The following is a 25,259-nucleotide window of genomic DNA, read 5'->3' on the forward strand; positions in this document are numbered from 1 at the left end:
AGTTAGCAGTAAATTGCACAACTTCCAGCTCATCGCTACGCTCGGTGACTATTAACAAGCTGGAAGGCGCTCAGGGAAAAAAATAGGGGAGAAGGGAACACCCTCGAATTGTTTGGGGATCGCTGATGTTATGCCGCTGGGATCATGGCTCCTTTTGGAAGGAATTTATTAAAAACCCGGCATAAAAACAGGTAAAATGCGTGGGTATGTGGAGGAAAAGGGAGGGCGATGTGGGATAATTTTTTATACTTTTTGTTTGGATCTGGGTCCAGGATGTGTTATCCGGGCCATGCCGCTCCCTGCAGCTGGAACTCCAGGGCTCAGGAGCGAACCGGAGACGGGCCGGGGGCAGCGGAGCGGAGGGGGCTGGCGTGTGCAGGGGCAAGGGGCTCTTCCCTTCCCCCCTCTCCCGGACCTGTCATTCCCCTCTTAGCTCCGGCTCTTTTGGTTGCTGGTCAATATTTTCCATGAGCGGAAAGTTGCCCTTCCGGACTTCGAACCTACCTCGTCTAAACCGAGGCGAACATTGGCGGCCCCCCGTGCTAACAAGGTGAGGCTCACCGGGGCCGGGAGGACAGGCTGCAACCCCGACGTGCGCGTCCCGGAGGCGGCCGGGGGGGACCCGGAGCCCTTCACCCGCCCCGGGACAAAACTCCCTGAGTTTCTCACGGGAGGGCCGAGCTCCAGGCCCCTCGCCTCCCGCCTTAGCCACGTTCCCCTGGGAGGTAGAGCTGCAGCCCGCAACCCCTTCGAATCAACCCCGTCCCTTATCCTGTCTGCTGGCTGTAAGCCTGGGAGGTAGGAGAGCATCGAGCTCTCAGCCTGGGGAGGGAGCATGGTTTTTTTGTTTAGCCTTTAGTCCGGGATGGACTCGTACTGCATGTGTTTTTTTGCCTAGAAAATCCTTCAGGTGGACAGCTGCAGTCCCTGGGTCGGCTGCCGCCAAGTTTCTTTATGGGGACTTTGCCCCTAACGCTGTGCATGCTTCTACATGCCCCACACACCGGCTGTGAAAAGGAGAAAAAGGGTTATGTAATCATGTTAGGTGCTAGGATGGTACTAGATTATTTGAGATAAATATTCTTGGAGTGGAGTAAATCTGCTTGGACCCTATAGGATGTACAGTTACCGAGTCCATCTAGCTAAAGCTGAACAGAAACAGATTGCCTCAAAAATCACTTGTAATCTTGTTCCCATTTTGACTGGTGCTTTTCGCTGAAATTTAGTTTGTATTTAAAGGAATGCAAGGGAAAATCTTTTCCAGTGGGGATATAATTGAATTCTTAAAAAGTCTTGTAAAAATGTCCCTTTTCTGGGTTTGGCTTTTGATTTTCACATTTGATATACTGAAAATTATTCGAGGGGGATTGTATTTGTTGGGATTGTGTGAAAATATTAACTTAACATAGTACATGGAATATAAATCAGAAAGATTCTAGCAGTCAATGTTTAAAAAATTGGGTACTATTTTAGAATTATTAATATTGTAGATTACAGATTAAACAGCATGTTTTGCTAATGGGTCTGAAAACAGTAAAACTTTGATGTATTTCTCATGTAGCCATTTTTTGTTTAGAAGGGCTGGAAAGGTGGACATGAATTTTTTATTAAATTGCTTTTACATAGAGCTGTAAATTTTTTACTCTTAAAATATAAGTTTTGCTACTACCATCACTTATCTGAATGAGCATTACGTCACAAAGCACAGTTCCATTGTGTTTAATCGTGAAACTGTTTCTCTTTTGGATATTTATAATATCTTCACACTAATTTCATCAATCTCACTATGTTTGCTGATGTGACATTTTATTCTTCGGGAAAAGAAATTCAGAATCCAAAGCTTTAAACAGGTAATAGAATTCAAATACCAAAAGAATCATTACTATGAACATCTAGCATTTTCTTCTCACTTCATCCTTCCACCTCCAAAAATAAATTAATGCTTTTAATGGCAGAGAGTAGTTATGGCAATAAGAAGGGGCTGTACGACCACAGAAATGTGGGGGGGAGGAGGTCAAGAACAAAGCAAACTACATAATTCTTAAGATGTGTTGCTATTAACTGTTCAGATATTTAAATTTCTGCATATTTAATGTTAGTTTTGATATTGAATTTTGAGAATTTAACTTTGTTTATGCATTTCGTAAAACGGTTTTGCAGTATAAGTGAAGAGATACATAATAATTCTTTTTCATTATAATTGTATCTTGGTGAACTCATCTGAAACCTTGAAAAGAAGTAAGCTTAAAATCCTTCACTATGTTTAGGGCAGTATTTGGAGAGTTGGAACTTGTGGCTCATTACCTTTTATTAGTTTAATTAGCTTTAAAGAGAGACCAAAAAAGTAGATCTTTAATCCACTGCTACTTTTTTCATTAGATCTAGCGCTCATCCACCTTTCTGAGAAACTTAAGTTTTTTTCCTTTTTCTCTGGAATGTTTTAATGAGCATTCGCTACATGCAAATATAACTCCTGAAAGTTATAAGATAAGCAAATGGGGAGTAAAATCTATGTTTACATGAGGACATAAAGCTAAGTTGAGGCAATAAAGGTAAGTGGAAGAAACGCCAGAAGGAAAATGAAGGCGTTACAGTCATTTGCTCAGATAACAAGATGACACCACCGTAATTAGTGCTTGACTCGCAGCATTGCCCAGAGGTCCCAGATCAGGGCCCTGTTTCATAGTAGGCTCTTCATATGCAGATCATAATTGTCAGTCCCTACCCCTAAGACCCCAGAGTTTAAACAAAGAGTTTACTCTGAGTCTGTGTCTGTGAGGTATTCTAGCAAGAGGTGAGGGATGTTGCCTATGATGTCACCAGCCTTTAGAGAAAGAAACTGAGATTAACCATCAGGAAGACAAAACCCATGCTGAACTACTAGCAGTATTTGAAAGATCTTCAGTCAGTATTACTCTCTTGGGCTGCTGAAATCTCACTCATGCAGAGACAGCACAAGGCCTAGGTAGCTACTCGATCACGGTAAGCCCTGGTTTGATTTCAGGGGAACAGCCCCTAGCAGTGTGGCTCCAACATATATTTCTTGGCCAGAAAGACAGTGAGTGATGTCTTGATATCTTTTTCAACAGCTATAAGTAGCATAGTCCCCAGAGTGTGTTTGTGCTTGTCAGTGTGTCCCCAGGAGAACTATACTTCCAAGATGCCCCACCCACCTACAAACTGAAATGTTCGCAGCGGGACAGGCTGTACTCTCTAAGGCAACAATGGAAAAAAGAGTTTCCTGCAGGACTAAGGCTCTGCAACATGAGTAAACTCAAGGGGATTTATTTTTATGCAAATCTCTTTAAGATGCCATTCTTTGAGAATGAGAGGAATACTCAGCTGACATCACACTTCAGAAGTGTGGTGATGGCAGGAAATGCTTAGCAGAAGGTGGAGGAAGAGAAAAGGCACTGACTTCTTTGCACTCTAACACATTGCTCTGCATGGAGCAAAAGAGCTCTCTATCCAAATATGAGAAACAAATACAGAGCATATACACTTACGGTGTCTATGTACCAGGGTTTCACACTGTATAGGATTTCCTAGTTGCTAAACAGTACAGGAATTTATGCCACATTGATTTTCTGTAAGATTAGAACTTCTCTGCCCTTGGGTGCTAGATTTGATCCCTTTTGAAAAGGGGTCTTTAGGTTCATTTAGATACTTCAAGGATATCTGGATCTATCTTACACCAAGAAAGCTGACCTCAGTGTTATTTCTTTCATAAAGACTACTTCCTTGGGTTTTACACATAAACTGTAGTCAAACTTGTTGAAACTCTACTGTTCCGTGCATGTTGTAGCCAGAGAAGTAGCGCACTGAGAAGCAGAAGATACAGATAATCTATCTTCTTCACACAGTTGTCCGTGATGCTGTAGCGTTGTCCTGTTAGGCACAACACACTGAGAAATATTTTTTGCCAGTGTACTTCATGTTGGCCCTATGTTTACCACAACTGTTTGTATGCTCTGTTGACATACAACAATTCTGAATCCAATATACATTTTTTGTGATGAAACAGTTGTTTCAAATCTCTTAATATTTAAATTTATTTATTAGTTTTCCTTTTCCTTCCTGATTTTTTCCCCCGCCTTTTATTATTTACTGTTTTCCACCATTTTCCACTTTTACTCAGTGCAATGGCAGTTAGCGCAGTGTTTATCTATAGGAGGCAAAGGCTTAGTTTGTCTACTCTTAATTCTTCCTTTCTTTAAACAGCTCATCTCTAGTTCAGAGATAGAAAAAAAGACCATATATCTCCATTCAATCTTATGGATATAGAGGAGTTCTTTCAGTTCTGACAGTCAGAGGCCCCTCCCCAGTGAGAGACACATTCAATGATTATCTCAGTTTTTATATTACTGTGCAGGGTAGTGAATTAGATTAACAACTTCATCTCTCTGATACTGACCTAGCATTTCCATGATCCCTCCCTTCCTCCCTCCCTCCAGTAGTTTCTCATCACATCTAGTTAGCACAGTGATTTGAGTATTACTCTGAACATCTCTACTGCTCTACGGTTGAGTACGCTGCTGTACGTTTTAAACCTTGATGAAGTAAAACTGAAAATGCTCAGCATTGATGTTTGGATTGGTAAAGCTCTTGGAGATCAACTGCTTGTCTGAATGAACTGTGCATGACCCACACTGTAAGTCTGATGGGATCATGTGAGATGTCTAATACTTCTCTTGGATGAGCACACCCGGATAAAAATCTATATGAAGCTCTAAAGGTGCTTTTTGATACAAGACTACCAGGTATTTGGTATGTATGTTGGAGGGGGTAGATAAAAACTTATTTTGAATTAGTGGTGTTATCTGTGTTAAATTTTTAAATCAAAAAGATGGTGCTTGTTTGGTAATGGTAGAATACATTCTTCTCCATATTTTTTATTTTTCCTTGAGTATGAGACATATCAGTGAACTATCAAAGAAATTTTTCCTTTTTGAGCCAGACTTCATACACCAAAATTTATTTTCTGGTCTGGCTTGTCAGCTTTGTCACAGGGGTCAAAATGGTTGCATACATTTTCTAATAATCTTTGTACATATTTGTTCACTTCAGTTTCAGGAAGAGCTTTTCGTCTAGCAAAACACTAACTTTATTTCTAAAGAGTTAATTATCTACTATTCCGGGAGGTCAGGCAGCAATTTCATTCCAAAGGAGTAAATAAAATGAGTAATAGAAGTGTGTAATACTACACCATCTAAGGAAAGAGCATGACTTAGGTTAAGTTAAAGCTAATCTGAAACACTAATATAATGTAAAGTCAGGCTGAGAGATACATTTCAGACACAACTCCCCATTTTTTTTAGTAAAAAAATCAAAAGAGGAAAAATCTTGCTAGTCAGTGGCTATTTCCTATTTTACTGTTGAAAAATTAGCATTTTATATGCAGAGTAAAAACTCAGTCACATTCCTAAATGTGTAATGATTTTATAGAGAGAAATAAGTTTTCAGAGATGGGGATTTTTTAAAATTCTATTATTAATAAAAGTCAGTGATAATCACAGAGTAGTACCTCCTGATTGACCTATGCTCAGAAAAACTTTTTGGTTTGTTTGTTTTATATGATTAGTAATAACAATGTAAAACTATGGTCTGAAACATTATTATTTGAAAACATTAGCTTCACATATGCTGTACAAGCCCTAATTAGTTCATCCAGCTTCTATATTTAGTATGTTGATAAATCCTTATTAATAGTGACAGAAAGGATGATGTAGTATAAAAATTGTATTTAAGACCACACATTAAGTGAAGCCTAGAACTAAATAAATGTTGGACATGCTGGTACATAGTTATGTGCATGGGTTACTGGTCTATTATTGTCACTTCTACTGTTTCTCTCATGTATTATGATACTCTCAAGATGCTGACTTTCTGTCTTCTGCAGTGCTTCCATACTAGCAATTCCTCAGGTATCACGTAGGGCAAAACAAATAAGAGACAAATGGTTTCAGGATGAATGGAAAGAAAGAGTGACCAACCAAATTGGAAAATAAATTACAATTTTTTTTTGTGTAGCAGAGCCAGAACAATCCTCTACAGAATGTAGGTACTAAACAAGTACAGTTCAGTATAATGTTATGCAGAGTTCTCTGAAAATTTCTCTCAGATCAGTTTGCATCTGATCTTTTTTTTTTATGAACTGTTCTATATCTACATGTTCCATTAGAAAAAAAGTACTTAGAACGCAGCACAGTTTTCACGCAAATTCTGGTGATGAAATTTTTCCTTCTGGGGCTGTAAATTTTCCATGGGCTTGCACAATTCTTGCAAAAGTGACAAATTTTCATAAATAATTCCTCATGCTTATGTTTAACACATAAATATAAAAGTCAAGAGCTCATTAGTGATTTTGGAAGTTGCATTTTTGAGAGAGCCTTGTCCAAAAGAATATTCTTTTTAGCATCTTGCTGGAACTTGACTCAAATAGCCCCAGAATGAACCACTAGTTGCCTTTTCTTGTTTTGACCTATCCAGAAATGCACTTAAACCACAGGTGTTGCAATAGTGATAACGATACCAGTTTGCTTGTGACCTCAGACAACCAATAATCTCGTTTAGTTTTCCTTAGCTGTAATTTGGGTGTTAATATTTACATGCCTCAGGAAAATACGTAGGACATGATTAGACAGTGTAAAATTTGTGGAAATGCAGAATATGGAAGCCAGTTAGTGGGAGAGGTATGAATAAAATCTGTGAGCTCTTTATTTCTAATTGTTGTACAGTCCACTAGAGCTAGCTGCCGTGCAGGGAAATGAGAATACATTGTGGATTGTTTAGGTCTGATTTCACATGATTCTCTGAGGAATTTTCATCAGTCTAAAATTTTTCATAATGTTAAAAATTACTTGTGATGAAGGTTGTAATGTACTAGAAAGGGACATAAAGAAAGAAATGCCATGTGGATGTTAATAGATTTTGTGGTGTTTTGTGAAGTGAGCATAAGAAAAGAAAGCTGCAGAAACCAAAAAACAGAAAGGAAGTTTCTCGATGGTAATGATATTAAAGTTGTCATGTAATTATTTTTTTAATGCTATGAAAACCAAGTTCTAATATCATGTAGAAATTATTAAAAGACACAAAACTTTAAAGAAAAAAATCCAGTGCACGTTTGGCACATCTCTCGTGCATTTTATTTATGCCTGTTATTTAAAGTTATGTTTCTCTTTCACCGATTTTTTCCTATTTCATTGTCACTCCTGTCTGCATGAGTACATATTTGCCTCTGTCAGTTTGAACCATTAAATTTGTAGTTTGGATGGTTGCTAGATGTATATTTTTTGAGCATTAGCATTAAAAGAAGCTTATTTCTTGGAATAATCTTAGAAGTGATATATACCTCTGTTTTCCTGGGTTGCAGTTGTTTTTTTATGTTGTTTTTTCCTCACATTCATTAGTAAAATGTAGAATAATGATGGAAGGTAGAGAGGGTAGGTATTTCTTGTGAATAAAATATATAAGTATAAATATAATTTTTCAATTTTGGGGGTCAAAACTGTTAATCTGATTAAGTTGCTTCACCTCATCTGTTCTCTTTCATTGATGTAAAGAGTTCTGAATTATGAATTTCCCATCATAGTAGTAAATATAGTCATCTCTGTTGAAAAGCAGAAGATATTTATTTTTTCCTCCTTTTAATAATACAAAATTATCAAAGTTTAAAATAAATATGCAAAATAATAATATTATCATGTTCAAGGACACAATCAGATTCATGAAAATTTAATAATCTATTAGACCAAGTTTTGTTTTGGTCAGGTACAAATATGTTTACCTTACTTTAGCTTGTAAGGATGTATGACCTCAGTGGAATAATGTAGCTGAGTGAAGACTACTAATTTTTAAGAGAGTCTGCCCTTGGGTCTTGACCATGCAATTTGCTTTGTGTTAATACATTCCATCGTCCATGTAGAACACCTTACTTTGCTTTCCCCAACCTCCTTCAAATTGAAAAGGATTATTTCTACAGAGGGTAGTTTCCACTGCGAAAGCCCTTTTAAACTAGAACATTTTTCAGAGCAACAGTTGGGATACCGTTTCCATGACCTTAAGTATATCTCATTTGCCACAGGAAGTTATCAGATTCTGCTCACTGATCAAAGAGTGGCTTAGTGACATTTATAAATACAGGATCTTACACAGATGTTCAGCTGCTTGTGTTTTGGTTGGCTTCATAATTGGTAAACTGATGTTCTGAACTGCTGTTTCATTTGGATATTACCTGATGACAGACTTCCTCTGTACTGATTGCTGAGGCACTAAGTATACTTCTTTAACTTGTTTATTGCCTGTGTCTCTCAGGGACACTTTGTTGTTAGAATGCTGTTTTCATTAAAAGCTTTGTACAAATCCAGTTTTCTAAGAAAAATTTAGATTGGTATTGACTTTACTGCACTTTCCCAGATTCTTGATACTTTAAGGTTTAGGTAGATAACTAATCATGTTTGTTTACCCATGAAGGTCACTACAGGTATCAGACAAAGATTTAAGTTATTTTTGGAACTACAGTTGTGGATGATCACAGTACTTCTCCTGACACTCGTATTGTTCCTAAGGTTCAAGTACACAGGAAAACACAAATGTCAAGCTCCATCTTACTCAACTTGATCCACTGAAAATTTAGGTATCTACTCATCTAGGTACTCTTTGTAGTTAATGGATACATCTAAACACTTCTGGAGGGCAATTCATTCAGTCTTAGGCAGGCTTTCAGTACGTGATTAGTCACCCTTTTGGAGGAGACTACTTTATGCCACTGATTACAGAGGAAGGTCAGAAAATTATCTCTGATTGCACATCTCCATTTTAAATAGCTTAAGGTAGATGACATGAGCTCCACCCAATCACTTTTCATGGAGCATGCTCAGACTTTGTAGAGCACCATCATTTGCACCATTCATTTTAAAAACTGGAAAGGGAGTCACGAATGTAGAGGTGAATTACAGGTAGATAATGTATGATTAAGGGACAACCATCCTAATAACATGGATGTGTTCCCCAACCCTGCCACAAAATTCCTACCCGATTTTGGGCAAGTCACATAAACCACAGTTTACAGAAGTGGTTACTCACTATGTGTTCCTTATTTGCTAATTCAGTGTCCTGTAATCTGTTTTGCACAAGGGCTGAGCAAAGGATGTCTCACTTTGCACATTTCTATGATAGCAATTCAGTTAACCAGAGTGGGAATTTAAATGAGTGGATAGCTTTGGTCTGAATATTTTTGAGCTCTGGTTTGTAAAAGGGAGTTCTTTCCCTACAAGAGTATGTGGAAATAAATAAAAATACATATCTATGCATTTACATATTACAAAACTGAATACACACTAGACTTCTTTAAAAGTCAGAAGCCACAAACAGAATGTGCATATGTCATGGAAGAAAGCTAAATATGTATATTTCTCCAAACATGACAGAGTTGTCCCCATGGCAGAGGGAAGCATGCCTTCACTCAGCTGTCACTGTGGGCAACGATTCAGCTTATGAAGTACCTTGTTAAAAGTAAACTACCATTTTATCCTCCCTGAGCTATGAAGCCATATGAATTGCTCATATGTTGAAAGGATCCCCACCTGCAAAGACATTTGGATATGTGAAATAAAGAAACATCAGATTAATTTGAATGTTGACTCAGCCTGACTTTCTGTGAACTAATGACAAGTAGTTTGCTTGGGATAATCACTATCCTGCCGTATATGCATCTCACAAAACTAGCACCATTATTTCTTGGGCCTGCCTTGGTCTTTGGTCACAGTAACCTAGCCATGTTTGCCTTCAGCTGCGCCCAATGTAGGTTTTTGTCCTGTACCTGCTCTCTCTGTTCAGCACAAATCTTATGCCATGGGTTACTACCCTTTCAGCTGCATCAAATTTTTGAACAGTTTCTTCCTAAACTGTTCCATCACATTTAAGTGGGTTATCTTGTTTAACAAGGCTTTTATCTTTATGGCCTAATTCATCATGACTCATTGGAGGTCAGACAAGTAGCTCAGCCCCAGTGAGAGGGTTGTGATGGACAACTGACATGGGTATGAGCCTCTTCAGATGGCCCCAGATGGAAACTCATTTTCTGAACCCATCATGTCTGTTATAGAACAGATTTTGGACTTAAGTCACCATCATTCAAATACTTTGGGATTCACATGGCTTTTTATGTGAATCACATGAAATGTCTTTCCTCTGCAGCTAGCCTCCTTCTTCTCACAGCTAAAAATTATGTGAGTGTGCTACTGGACACCATTCTCTGTATCTATCTCTTTTGTCTACACTTTCTTCTTGGCATTATTCTCATAATTTTCCCATTACTCTTGGTAGTCTTTATGATCCAGCATTAACCTTGCTTCCAGTCAGCGAATCATCCCTTCTTGTCTTTCCTATCTCTATTGCTCAGCTGTCTAGAGCTAGTTTTGCAATCACCTATGCCCTCCTTAGCATATCCATTGCTAGGACAGAGCACAGTTGGTAAGGTTAACAATTTATTTCGTTTGTTCAGTAGCTTCTTCAGAGAAGATGTGGTTATATTTCAGAGACCTTATCAGCCTGTATCTGACTAACTACATATTGAAGCATTCATTGATAGGCAATTTTAGAAAATTACTTGAAAGCATAAGCTGCACAAATCTCTCATACTGACAATGGACACTAAAAATTCTTCAGGTTTCTTTAAAAAAAATTTATGTCCACTCTTCTTGTTAGCTTAATTATGTATCTAGTACTCAATTTAGCTCTTTAGAATGAAAATTTATGAGTCCACTTCATCATCTCATCTTTTTTTCATTTCAGCTCTTCAAATACTGTAAGTAATGGAACACATTTGTCACTGAATTATCTTTCAGAAAGTTCAAGGGAGAAATTTGAAGAAAAAAAAAAGAGAAAGAATTGATTGTAAATGAGGTCTTGATAGAACCCCTTTAGAGGTGATATTCTTCAAAATGATTTAATGAAAGCAAATGAAATGGCAAAGATCATACAATATAATTTTCAGAGTGAGGTGGTTCACCTGCAAAATTTATTGCAATACATACAGAAGAAAATTAAAGCCCATCCTGTATTTCTCTCACTTCTGGCAAACTGTAAAGAGATACTTAAACTAGATTTTATGATATACAAAAAAGCTGTGTTAACAAATCATTAAAATCAAGAAAGTTAAGAAAGGGTGATGATTGATGAGGTGGCTGGACAGATCCAACAGGATAGTGTTGTAAAAAGGGCAGTGCTAAGCCTCCTTTCCAGGTTCCTGGCCGCTCTGCCATTTCCTTTGCATTGTTCCTTCTCTTCTCTCTTTTTTTTTTTTTTTTTTTTTTGGTTGGCTGAGCTGGTTTGGTTTTGGGTTTTTCTTTTAATGCTTTTCTGGGTTTGCTTCCTGCAAGTTTATCCAGCTGGAAACCCATTGGTTGAACTAACACAGCTGGCACAAGCAAGGAGATGGGAATATCCGCTAGACAGCAGATTGCCTAAATTGCTTAATGGTATTTTAAGTCATATATATTGCTAACCTATAAGACTAGATTTAGCATAAAAACAGTATTTAGGATAATCACTTTAGTAAGGTATTTATTTTGTAAATAATTTTGTCTCTTTTGGGGATAGGTTTGAGGAGTGTTGGAGTGTTTAAAAACAGAAGATAAATATAATAGTTCCTACAATGTTCATGACGTACAAACAGAAATTTGCCACAGGCTTCTACTAGAGCAGCTACAGAAGTAGTTACAGTAGGTAACCATCAGGAACAGACTATAAGGGAAAGAAGACATTCTTTTCTGAGCCTAAGTTCAGCTTGAGGACTGGCAAAGAGAAACCAAATCCATCTGGACTTTTCTTTCTATTTATTGTGAATGAGATTAGCATCTGTCTCACATGGTGCTACCAGGAGCAGAGAAGAGGTACACAGCATACACAGCATATAATGGTTCATAAGAAGATAACCATCCCAGCCTTTAGCTTACAGACTATTGGAAAAGTGGCATGAAATCTTATTATTTCCTTGTTTGTATCTTCTTCCTTTATTCAACTTACCTTATTATCACCAGTTTACGTATAGTGCGCTTTTTTCATGTTTGGAAGCCCAGACCCACCCTCAGAATGCTTTGTGTTTATTTCTTCACTGGGCAAAATGTCAACAAACCCAGAGCAGGGAAGTAGCATACATTTGCCTTTCAACAAAAGCTGAACTGAATTTCATGGAACAACAACAAAAAAACCCTCATACTCCCAGTGCCTGGAATTCCCCTTACTTCTTTGATCTCAAAAGCTCATAAACAACCAAGGGTGCTTCTGAAAAGCAGTTATAAAAATTCTAAAGGGAGAAATTAGATAACCCAAATTTCTACTAGCTGTAATAGTAACTCTATCATTTTGAAGTCTATGTTCCAAATGATCTATAAATGATTCTGCTTCCTCAGTATTATTGAAAGTGATTGAATTTTAGACACATTTTGTACATTATTAATAGGAGTTCCATAGAGCTTGCATAGTGTAATCAGTGCTTAAATATGCATAGGTGCTTAAGTAGACATAGGAACAATATATAGAATTGTATTTTTGCAATGTAGCAACATTCTTGTGGTAGGTAAGAAGTACCAGTGACATTTTCTTTTGTTCACTAGTAAGAACCATCCACTGCCCAAAATCAAGATGTAGCATTTTCTGTATTGATTTTCCTAAACATTGCGTGCTGCTTATTAACACAGGAATTTGAAAATGCCCATCTTCCCATTCCCCCTAATATGATCTAAAGAATTACTATCACTGAATATGTCAGTGTTTGTTTTGGCTCTGAAGTTTTTCCTGCATCTTCCATCCCTGTATAACAGCTGCTTCCTCACTAGTAGTTGCAATATACACGTCAAAACATGTTTTCCCAGTAAAGTAAATTGTTAATATTATTGTAACTCATATTGGAAAATATTTTGGTGGACAGCTAGTTCTCCTCTGTTCTAACCTCCACTGTGTCAGGCCACCACCAATACACACCTGATACAAAGAACCTGCTATGGCATTTTGTGTACATAACATGCTTGCTGGAATTCCAAACGTTTTTTTGACTAACATCCACTTACCAACCTTGTGACTTTGAATATGGAGAAATTCTGACAGGAAGGTAGATTTAAAGCATAGATTTTATTTATAGAGAACGTATAACCTTAGGGGTAGAGGAAAATTTTAGAGGTATGACAGGAGGAAAGGACAGGGGTAGGTGCAGTCTCCACTGCAGCCTTTCCACTTGCCTGTAGGTTAAGTGATTGGAAGCATAAACGTGGTATATGGCAGAGCTAATAGGTGAAGGAAAGGACTTAGTAGAATTTTGGTCACCTTTGCGGAAAATCTGCACTCTGACCTTGCAAATGGGATTTTGCAAAACAATATTGTCCACTGTAGCAATGACACAGAGTCCTGTCATTAAATGGAGCTACAGGGGAGTGTTCAGGATAATCCACCATAACTATCGCTCTCATCTAGTGAGCAAGGTGTATAATTCCTTTTACAGTATCTCTTATTTCTGTCTTTCTATTATTGAAATATCCTCAGTTACTACAATTTATTGGCTTATTTTCTATGAAGTACAAACTCCATGAAGTACCTATCCACATAACAGGTGATAGAATTATTACTGTCAGTCTTTGTTGGTCTTTTTTGTTGACTACTTTAATTTCTTTTTTATCTGTTTTAAGTACTGTCAGAGCTTTTTCCCCTTTTTATTTTTCTTAAATATTGATCCCTTTTCAGGCACCTGCTTCTAAGCAGTATACTTATTAGAATGAAGTGTATGATTTCCCATGGGATTTTTACCAAAGTCTGACATTTCAAGTCAGGTGTGAAAAAGTTATTTGCAATAAAATAATTATCAAAATTATTTTCTTTAAACTGTCACGCTTTTCATGTATTTTATTCTATGACAAAATAATACTATCTCATTGCAATTTAAAATTATTTCACTGACATTTGTCATAGTATAAAGTGATTACGTGAAGAGAAATTTCAACCATAGATCACTGCTGAATTATAATATATGCAGTTTTGTACAGTAGCTAACTAAGGTGATGGTATTTCTCTGCAGAATAGACTAAGGAACTACTCACAGTTTTAAGTACATAAATTTTAATTGATATAGGACATATTTGCAACACTTGTTGCTTTAAAATTCCTCATAAAAGCTTCCTGACAGTATGGGTATCTTGTTGAGTCAAAAATTTATGCTTTTAAAAAGAAAAAGCAAAATGAATATAAACTTATACTAGGAAAAATGTATTGTAAATAGCTAGTTGTAAAAATAGATTTTGTTTAAATTGTTTTCTTTTTTCAAATATCTGAAATATTTCAATTAGAGCACCCAAAATGTGTATATGTATATATTTGAAAAATATCATGTGACTCACAAGATGCCTAATTTTCCTTTATTTTTAGTAAATGACTATATACATTTCTGTAAAGGAGGAAGTTTTATTATAGAGCAACATTAAATGGGTATAGAAACAGATGGTAGAGAGAAATTTAAGTTATTCCTTTTGAAATAATTGTTTTCAGAAGTTCTGTAGTGTTCTTTCCAAGTCTGCCTACAATATTAGGACTACTATTATTGGGACTATACTGAGGGGTTTTATTCTTATAGTTAAAGTAGTAGTTCTGCCATGTCATTATTCTTTTCAGCTAGTTGTGTGATGCAGAAGGGAATAAGAACCAAGTTTCTGACGTGTCATGTATGGAATTTCTATGTGGACATTAACTGTGCCTACATTAATATTGCTTTTAGGGACAGGTGAAGGGGAATGGGAATGCAGTTAGTTAACAGGCTAACTTGAATCCCTAAAGTTTTGGAGTAATTCCAGCTTCATTGCGTGGTGAGAGAGTAGCTACTTCCTCCTTGCTGCCCTTAGGAAACTCAGAAGCGTGTAATCTACTTAGGCAGGAGGCACACTGAGTATTAGATTTGGCCTTTATTACTTTCTGAAAAGCTTTACAGAAGGTGACAGAAAGTTGAGAAAAAAGGTGGATTAAATGTGGATAGTCTGAATAAACTTAGTATGAACTTTTAATGTGATTCATTTATTCCTGAAAGGTTGAAATACTTCTGACCTTAGCTTTCATATGGGCTCTGTATTCTCTATAGCTTTAATGTTTAAACTCACAATCAAAAATCTGTTTGGATCAAATTAAATTAGGGTTTCTTCCAAGCAAGAGCTGCAACACATGGCACCAATAGCTTTACTTTTTCACAAATTTCACAGATAAAAATCGCACAGATACAAAATATGTTTTGATATTTTCTTTCATAATGATCATCTATTGTTTCATATATGTTTATATATATATAGTAACATCCTGAGATTTTGAAAAAGAAACAATAAAAGCAATATAATATTATAATTTCTAAATGGAATGAGATGATGCATGTATTTGCTATGTTTTGACTCCATATCAGGTTATTGACTTCATATTAGGTCAGAGATCTGGTGGAAACTGCATTCCCACATCCTTCCCACAAATGATTGAACGTTCGGAAAAGGTCCTTCACTGCGAGTGGGGTTGGGTACTGGAACAGGCTCCCCAGGGAAGCTGTCACAGCCTCAAGCCTGTCAAAGCTCAAGGAGCTTCTGGATGGGGTAGTCCTGTGAGGAGCAGGGAGCTGGACTCAGTGATCCTTATGGGTCCCTTTCAACTTGAGATATTCTATGATTCTATGACTGATAAACTAATTAACTCTTATATACCCTGATATGTAAATGTACTGGTATCGAAAGCTCTCAAATGACATGCAGTATGTGATCTATGCTACAAATGTAGGTTGTTTGTGCCAAGTAGGTATTTCTGTAATATTGGCTTCTTATTTCCAGCAAGGAAATATATATAAAAGAAATATTTTTATGGATAGTCATATTTTTAATATGACTCAGCTCAGCTCAGCTCAGCTCTGAGAGATAACAGAGATTATTAATCTCAGCACAGAGATTTTTAGCAAGGTTTTTAGCAACTGCATAAAACCAAGAGAAGTGCTCTCTAGGACCTTACACATGGAAGAAACATCTGTGGACGTTGAACAAAGAGATCATAGCACAGACACATACTTGCCAAAATCCAAATAGGCATATTCATGTGCCCCAGCAGCATGCTCAAAACCAACCCCTTGAAAACACTAGATAATTAAATGTTTAGTGTCTCTTGTTTTCCCAGGGTGTTATATGCCGTTGTGTCATACCATTTTCAGAGGAGAGCAAGTGGCTTGGCTGGAAGATTTTTACCCACTGTGCAATGTGGCAGGTAGGAGATGAGGTTTAGAACCTCTTCCCAAGGAGCTGGCAGTGTACAGCTTGAAAAAGAAGTTAGAGAGCACTCAGAGACAGGAGAGACTCAAGGAGCTACCTGCCTGGATTTCCCTAAAAGTTTCATATTTCTTAGTGGACTCTAGGAAAGCCCTGAGATGGCAGGCCCTATACTTCTAGGCAAGGGCTTCACTGCAAGGATGCAGTAGGCATCAGGAGGATTGTCTCTTAAAGCCTTTTTGGCTTTTAGTTTCTCCACTGAAGAAGGTGAATTGTTCTGGGTGGTATCTTGACATAATGTAGGAGTTTGCTTATTAGAAGTTTAGAATTACTTTGGTCTTACCTTGGGGAGGTCAGGACAGCAGCATACCTACATACTCTGGTCAGCTGAGGACCCCATCACATCAGCCAGTCAGTTATAAAACACAATTATCATCTGATCTGCTGTAGATTAAACTGTATGCGCTATTGAGAAGGTTTAAGCTGTCATAGAATAAAATGTGATTTTCCCAATAAATTGAGGGGAAATTACAGAGAGATTTTACACAAGTGGCTTTCCAACATGATCCCTTTGATGGCAAATTTATAAATTATTAGCAGTTGTACACATTTTCAAGGAAAAGGTTAGTGTATTGCTTGGTGTGCCACCTGTTTTCACCTACTGATTTTTTTATTCCATATAAATTATTTCAATGACTGAGAGGAGACAACTAGTAAAATTTTTGATCATAAACATAATCTCAGGTTTGAATCCCTTTCCTAACACAAAAACTTTTAGTTGGTTGCTCATGTTGACATAAAATTGGTTCAGCTGTTCATGATGAATTAAAATTAGTAAAGTTTTAAACTAGCAAGGGGTTCACAAAAATGTCCTGGCTGTGAAATTTCTAACAACTACTTAGGTATTTTTTAGTTACTCAGTTTGATTTTTCTTTGGGGAGGGTACGTCAAGAAATACAGTAATGTTGATAAAGGAGTTCCATTTTGTTTTGTGAAAGTCTAGGAAGAATTTATTACAGTGAAGGGAGAGAAGATTTTCTTTTAGTGTTCAGAAACACTGCATTGAGTTGCTAACAGTATTACATGCGAGTGACTTAGTCCCAACAGAATGCAGAAATTAGTAAGGGAAAAGAAGCATCCTGTAGACATGAAGATGAAATTCTAAAAAGTAGGGGGAACTCTTTATTTGATTAGCATGATTAGTTATAAAACTATATATTACATATTTAAGAAGAATGTTAACATTTTTAGGAAGGCAAAGAATTATGTGTTTGATATGTATATTTTTGTTCCAGACATACCTTTAAGTCAGTGAATATCAAAAGCACTGCTTCCAGCATTTAAGCAATCTAATATTTTGACTTTGTGCAATGTAAATACATGTTTTTGTTTTGTCTATATGTTGCTGGAATGTATTACCTTCCCCCAGGCCTGAGGAATAAATTAACAAAGTGTATATCTGACAGGCAACAATCAGTTTATGCTGACATAATTAAGACTGTGTGAGGTCTATAACATGATTAGAATGGTTTTTTGGGTCATCTTTAAGAGAAGTAAGGAGTAACAGGCATGAAACTAGCAGACAAACCAAGCAAACAAAAAGATTGGAAAAGTACTTTTGACCATTCTTAAGTTTAAATTCCCATCTGTTCCTAAGAAACAATTGACTTTGCAAAAAAAGATAGACTTTCATGTTGTTGTTATCATAAAGACTTTAAAATCATAGATGGATAAGTAGAACATTTCAGTGACCAATTCAAAGAAACAGAATTCAAGCCATAACTGAAAGCTTCAAAGCCTGTTACAGCAGCAGCAATGCATTGTTGAAAAAAAAAATTAGTTACTTAGCTACTTTTGAGAAAGTTGCTAAAAAATTCTCTTTGGTGGTCCACTCTCTTCTCTTGACAAAGAGGAACTTCGGATGGTGAATTTATAGTGAAATTTTAATTTCCACATGTCTAAGTGAGATGAATTCCTCTTTGTATATGGAGAATCGGTGCTTCACTTTCTATAAGGAAAGTAGAGCTTAACAGATGTCTCCTTGTACTAACATTTCTCTGCATCCTGAAAGCAAGTCTTTAATAATTGTTCTTTTCTGACTGACACAATAATGGTTCGTTTTTGTTTGGAACTATCTGAATTAACTATGATAAAAGAATTATACAATAAATTTTACTTATAATGTCCATAGTAAAGTGCATCAGTTTACCATTTTTTAGTGGAAGAAAACAATAAACCACTTTTGATATTTTAGAAGATATTAGAATGTGATGGAAATGTAAGATTATTAATTATTTGCTAAATCTTTTTGATTAAAAAGAAAGATCAAAATTTTAGTGAGACATCAATAAAATTTAAGATAACATATGTTGTAACAAACACATAGAAAAGAAAATAAAAGAATTTGTACTTTACAGTTTTGTTTTGACCCAAGAACTACAGAGATGTTCAGAATTTCTTTTTAATTTCTTCTCTCCTTTTCCATAAAAGGTGACAATATAATTAAAGGTATAGATTACATACATTACATGCATACATATATACTTACAAGTATGTATTTTCATGTTTAAGCTGCTTGAGTTCTTTGTGTACCTGTATGTACATACATTATAATATTTTGCAGTGCTACTACTAGTTATGTGCTATAGACAAAACAAAGAACAATCCTTCCCAAAAATATTAATGTAAATTCTGTGTAGACAGGTGCATCATAACTGAAAAAATAACAGGGGGTAATAAATGTCTAAAAGGGGACTGAAAACAGTAATTTAAAGATGTTATTTTACACCTATATAGTTTCAGGGATCCTGTAGAGATTGCTTTACAATAAACAGTGGGTTGCCATCAGAATTTTGCTTTACTCCTGCTGAACTCTGGGAATTTTGTATAAAAATGGGTATAGCAGAAGTATTTATCAGTACAATAAAGATAAGGTGTCTAGGGATTTTCAGATTTTATCTGTAGTTTTACTAATATCACAGAGAGAAACCGTTTTCATAAGAAAACTTTAAAGGAACCAGGAGAAGAAGAGACTGTAAGCTTCTTAATTCACATAATCTGTTACATACTGAAAATATTGACCAGGAAAAAATATGGCAATCAACCAAAAACAAGAATAAAAAAAATATTAATAGGAAGAGTTTCAATGTGAAAACAAATTGCATAAGATACACTTGGAAGAATGCCAGAGGAGATAACACTCATTCCTTGAAATATATTTCTTGATTACAAAAGAAACCAGGAAGAGCAAACACTGAATTTACTGCCTCAGAGTTCCTAATCGGGTATTTCTTCTCATATCTGTGGTGAAAAAAAAACAACCCTTGGTTATTTTATAGTCACAGTTGACTCATGTGGCAATTTGCTGTTTATCTTCGTTTCACTTAACTCCTGATCTGTCAACAGAAAAAATTCTATAGCATCCTGTTTTTTTCAAATCTAAAAGCACTTACAGATGTTAACTTTTTAGCATGTGACATACTTAACAGTAATGCCATTTAATCTAGTATCATCTTTCATTTCCTCTCTCCCATTTAAACTTGAATATTACTCTTTCTTTGTGTCACTTTGCCATTTTCTATGTCTGTGACAAATACTTTCTTATTTTGAGAAGTAGTCTATGAAAACATTATTAATCTTCTGAGCACAAGCTTCAAAAAATAATTACTGTAAAATGTTGGTCTGTAAGGGGGAGCTATTGAAGTGGGAAAATTATGTCATTACTCAGAGTAATCTACCAAATCACAGATTTTACAGAGGATGTTCCAAGACCTGAAGCAACATAGTTGGACAGACCTCTCCTCTGCGATGATACTAATAAGCTCACTCTTGTCGATTTTATTAGTATTCATTTGCACTCTCCTGTCTTTTGAGGATTATTGCCTCCTGGTCAGAGTGGCACCTAGAGTTGAGTCAGTCATAGTTCAATTTATTAGACTGCAGTGTGTCTGTCATGTTGTGTAATAATTAAGAAAAAGAAACAAGTTGTATTGCTTTAATAATCATGGGGTATAACCATAATCAAGCCAAATAAAACTCCATTCCTCCTACATTTCAGAAGACTAGAAAAGGTCTCCGAATAAGCAGTGCCAGATAGAAGCAAATGTTGTATTGAGCACTTTGAATATTGCCTGAATAGTTATTTTCATTTGCAAGTTTTCTCTGTCAGACTGGATTAAATCTCATTCATTCAAACTAACTGCAAGGGATACCAGAAAATCCAAAGAAAAGCATTTTTCCTCAGGGAATTTAGTGTTTTATCATTTTATGATAGAAGAGGTCAAATTATCAGGTTTGGACAAGCAGTAAATTATACATGTGGAGTCTTGAGGACATGAATATCCTGGCAACTTTGCCAACATAGGCCCATAGCAATTCAGGACCACTCAGATGGGGATGAACTGAAGAGTTAGCTGTAAAGTGAATTTCTACCTTTGGTCAGCTGGATTGCTCTCTAGGCACTACTGATTTTACTGATTAGACAGTTACAGTAGCCATAAAGGGATATCAGACACCTTAAGTATCTTAGTGTAATGAGATATCAATTAAATAGCACTTTCATTGCAATTCATAAGCAAAAAAATAAATAAATAAACTTTTTTGCTTTTCTTGAATTTTTGTATAATTTCAAACATTATAAAATACAGACCTATATATGTGTTCTCTTGCAGTTGGTATTCTTTCACAGCTCACTGGAATTCATGCGATTTGGTGCTTCAGGAAAAGCAACAAGTTTCTTGAGGCTTGTTAGTGAAAAATAACACTGGAAAACAATGGTGTTTATGCTTGTGTGGGTCTGTGTGTGGCAAAAGAACTATAGATTTATCTTATTGTCAAATTCTTTTAACTTTGATGGTGTGCAGTCAGCTTTCCTCAGTCCATCTATGTTCAGTGCATTCTTCTCTTCAGAAGCCTTGGTGATATTAAGAGCTTAGAAATGTTTGTGCAGGGTCTATGTGATGAGGAAGTTGTGTTGTCCTAGGACAGTCTGGGTATGTAATACAGATTGCCAAACTTTATCACTGATTGTTAATACACACTTACTATGTGAACAAAAACTAAATTTGATAAAAGACATTTTGTGTGAGATTGCCATTTTGTGTGAGATTGCCAGCTGACTTAGTAGTAATATTAAAGCAGTGGCCGATTAAAGCTGTTACGTAATCCAAAGATATTTCTTCATGGAATTTAAACAAGTATATTATCTTGTACAATAGTACACAAATTTTTCAATATGATGTCATATTGGAATTATAGTAATTATTCTGTGCCATTGATATGTAATTTATACTTGATGTCTTCTTGTTCTCCAGGTCTCCCAGCAAGGACATGGCTTCAAATGAAAGAGAGATTGTGGTTTGGGTTTGCCAGGAGGAGAAGATTGTATGTGGCCTGACAAAGCGCACAACTTGCTCAGAAGTGATTCAAGCACTGCTTGAGGAACATCAGACAACATTTGGAGAGAAAAAGGTCCTTTTTGGAAAACCTAGTGATTACTGCATCATAGAAAAATGGAGAGGCTCGGAGCGAGTACTGCCTCCCTTGACAAAGATTCTGAGACTTTGGAAGGCCTGGGGGGAGGAGCAGTCTAATTTGCATTTTGTGTTGGTAAAGTCAGATGCCTTCCTCTCATTTCCACTGTGGAAGACAGCTGAAGCCAAGGTAATACAAAATGTAGAAAAACAGTGGGACCTCAGTCCAGCAAATTACATGAAGATGTTGCCAATAGACAAGCAAAAGAAAATTGTGAGGAAGACTTTCCGGAAACTGGCCAAGCTTAAACAGGACAGTGTTCAGCAAGAGAGAGACAATATGGAGACACTAATTCATCTGATAATTTCTCAAGATCATACCATTCATCAACAAGTCCTTAGAATGAAGGAACTAGATATAGAAATTGAAAAATGTGAAGCGAAATTCCATCTAGATCGTGTGGCCAATGACGGAGAAAATTACGTGCAGGACTCCTACTTAATGATCAATCCAACTGAGGCTGAGCAGCAAAGGAGTAGGCCAGATGATCAAAAAGAAATGCATGAGTATTTGAGCAAAAGTGAGGGCATTTTACAGGTTGAAGAGAGATTGAAACATCACAAACAATTAATAGAGAACCTGTGCGCTGAAATTGAAAAAGAGGTACAAGGTATATGCACGGAAAAAAATGTGGATGATGTTCACACAGAAGTAGCTGCTAATGCTGAATTGGAAAACTCAAGTTTAGAAAGTGTAAAATATGAGCTGGAAAAAAGTATGAAAGATGGTCTAAGAATCAACTCATACCTGAGCTGCATTCAGAAAGAACTTACATACAGGGACTCACTGCTTCAAAAGAAGGAAAAAGAATATGAACTTCTTACCGAAGAATTTAATTTACTACATGTTAAAGACAACGTTGAAACTAGGCTTCAATCAAATGAAGAGCCATCCAAGGGCAGTGGCATCTCCAGTAACAGCACTGCTGTTCCCGACTTTGTTCATAGAGTGACTAATCTGGACATAAATGATACAGACTCTGATACTGGAATAAGCTCTACACACAGTCAGGACTCTGAAATAACCTCAGGGGACATGGTACTGTTGTCAACATAGTTGAAAACAGTCATGCATTTATGAAAGGTCATATTTTGAGGATATTTATAAGGATTAGTAAATTTTTTTGTCTTAAAAGTTATGCTCTTCAAGATGTTAAAACTGTGGCACCGCTTTAGCAAAGTAAACAGTGTCTATTTATGTCCTTAATAGTATACTTGTACTGAAAATCATGTGCAGTATCATGGGTTAACTGCTGATAGGTGCAAAGTTGTTGGCTTTGCTACATCAAGGCAGACTGCTTAGATCTTGTAATATTGATAATTAGTGAAACAGGAGCATTCTGACTGTCTTGGCCCAAAAATTTGGAGATTTGATATCCTTTGATCTTTGGGTCCACTCCTGCATCTCTCTAACTTTTTAGGAACATGAAGTAGAGATTAGAGCAAACTAGACAGAGAGTTTTATTTTCTGCTCTGTTACATTAGCTTAATTCAGATGGAGTTTCCCTGCCATGAAGCTGCTGTAAAGGAATATATAATTGAGCATGTAATCTGTTAAAAAATAGTTTTTATGATATTGTAGGACAAAAGAAATATAATTGTATTTATGTTGTATTTTTAAATTTAGTTTCATCAGGATATTTTCAAAAACTCCTAAGTCCCATTTTAAAAATTACCTTACACACATAGGTTTTGAATTTTGATTCTCTTTCGGTGGCACTTACCTGCTTTTAAGATTCTTAAACCCCCTACTTATCAGCTGTTACCCTGTAGTTGCCCCAGTGATTTTTAAGTCCACATAGTTTCTGCCAGCAGGCATGTCAGAACTGCTTATGTCCTGCTTATGCGAGATGCTCAAATCCCAAACTCACGCTTAACCCCAGGGGCATTTTCAGAAAGCAAGGCTTTCTCCTGACTATCTCAATGGTTGGATCCAGCGTCTTAAGCCTCCTCTAAAAATGACTACCAAAAAAAGCGTAGCAGAAGTGACAGGCAGGAACAAGACATTTTTGTCTCTGGCTAAACACTTTACCAATAACCACTTAGTTACTATTTTCACGTAACAGGTAGGTTGTCAAATCCCATCTCATGTTTTGGAGCAGGAACATGTAAATCCTACTTCCTCAGTGAGGATTTTGGGATACAGGTAAAACTGTCCACTTTATATAGCTAATTAAATATTGGACCCCAGGTAAAATTAAAAAAAAAAAAAAGAGAGAATGCAAAACATGAGAATCTTACAACTATGTGATTAAGTTAAATGATTTCATTTAAGATGTAGTAGTTGATCCCAAATCCTTCTCCAGCACATTGCTGTAAATACGAAACAAAGCTGTAGAACTGAGATGCTCTCCTCAGTTGCCAAACAAGATATCTAACTCTGAGCTAGAGACTCTGCTAATAGAGAATACACGCATAATTTCTGGGTTGCCATGTTTGCATTTTGCAGATCAATCTGTTTAATGCTTCTGATTAAAAGAATTGAATGGAGAAATAATTGCAGTGTTTTTAAAAAAAGTTCAGCTGCAAAATTCAGATAGATCCTGGAATCAACAGCCTACAAAGTAAACAAATGGACAGTACTTAGAAGGTATAAATATAAAATACTTTCAGATACACTGCTTTCTCCTCCTGTAATTTTCTTCTCTTAAATGTCTGTCAACTGTCTGTTTTCTAAAATGACCAAAGCACTAGGACTGCTGATTAGCACATATTTGATGCAGAAAAACAAAACAAAAAGAAGAAAAAAATTTCTAAAAAGGAAATTTTTCTTTTTTGTTGTTGCTGCTGTGGCTTGGTTTTTGTTTTTTGGGGGGGTTTGTTTGTTTTTTATTTTTTTCTTAACCCTGGATATTATAAATAGGTTTTGTTCCAACAAAGTGTGCTAGTCGCCTTAATATATTTTGTATTGTATTTTTGTCACACAATGCTATTTTAATGCTTCAATAATAATGTGTAATACTTAGACTCATCAGCTCCTGATGGAAACACGTGTATCAAATATATTATCTTGTCTTTGTAATAATTTATTAACGCAACTCTGCATCTTTTGACCTCTGTGGTATCACTCTGACAAGTAGTAAGCACAGAGCTCTGAATGCTGAGAGTAGGCTAACGTATTCTATGAGTTCTTGTTAGTTTAGTTAACAGGTATTTCTACTGAGTCATTTTTTTATATCTAAATACTTAGAGGATAGAGAATTGAAACAGAATAATATTCACAGCTGTGCAGACTAGAACAAGACCCATGGGGGAACTAATTTCCACTCATACTCTACCAGATTTATTTCACTCATAAGAACTTGTGTGAGTTCTCACAACTGATCTTTATCCACACTACGTGGTTGATTGTACCTCCCTTGCAATATGTAGATCTTAAGAGTATCACTGTGTTTTAAGAAGAAAATAGGAAAAATAGACTGGGAGAGAGTATTTCTTAAAAAATAAAAAATATTAAAAA

At 36.2% G+C, this 25,259-nt stretch overlaps 1 protein-coding gene across 2 annotated transcripts; it reads left to right on the forward strand.

Annotated features, from left to right (window-relative positions):
• RASSF9 (Ras association domain family member 9) lies at positions 1–25,259 on the forward strand. Of its 2 annotated transcripts, none has more exons than XM_018080844.2 (2): positions 1–191; positions 21,581–25,259. In XM_018080844.2, exons 1-2 carry the CDS (start codon positions 145–147, stop codon positions 22,854–22,856), a joined length of 1,323 nt encoding a protein of 440 aa, XP_017936333.1. In that variant the 5' UTR covers positions 1–144; the 3' UTR covers positions 22,857–25,259. The 2 variants fall into 2 exon arrangements, with proteins under 2 accessions (XP_017936333.1, XP_017936332.1); XM_018080843.2 differs by lacking the exon at positions 1–191 and adding an exon at positions 372–550.

The sequence above is a fragment of the Manacus vitellinus genome, unplaced genomic scaffold (assembly GCF_001715985.3).
Source record: "Manacus vitellinus isolate BGI_N305 unplaced genomic scaffold, ASM171598v3 scaffold_5_pilon, whole genome shotgun sequence".
In the NCBI taxonomy this organism is placed as follows: domain Eukaryota; kingdom Metazoa; phylum Chordata; class Aves; order Passeriformes; family Pipridae; genus Manacus; species Manacus vitellinus.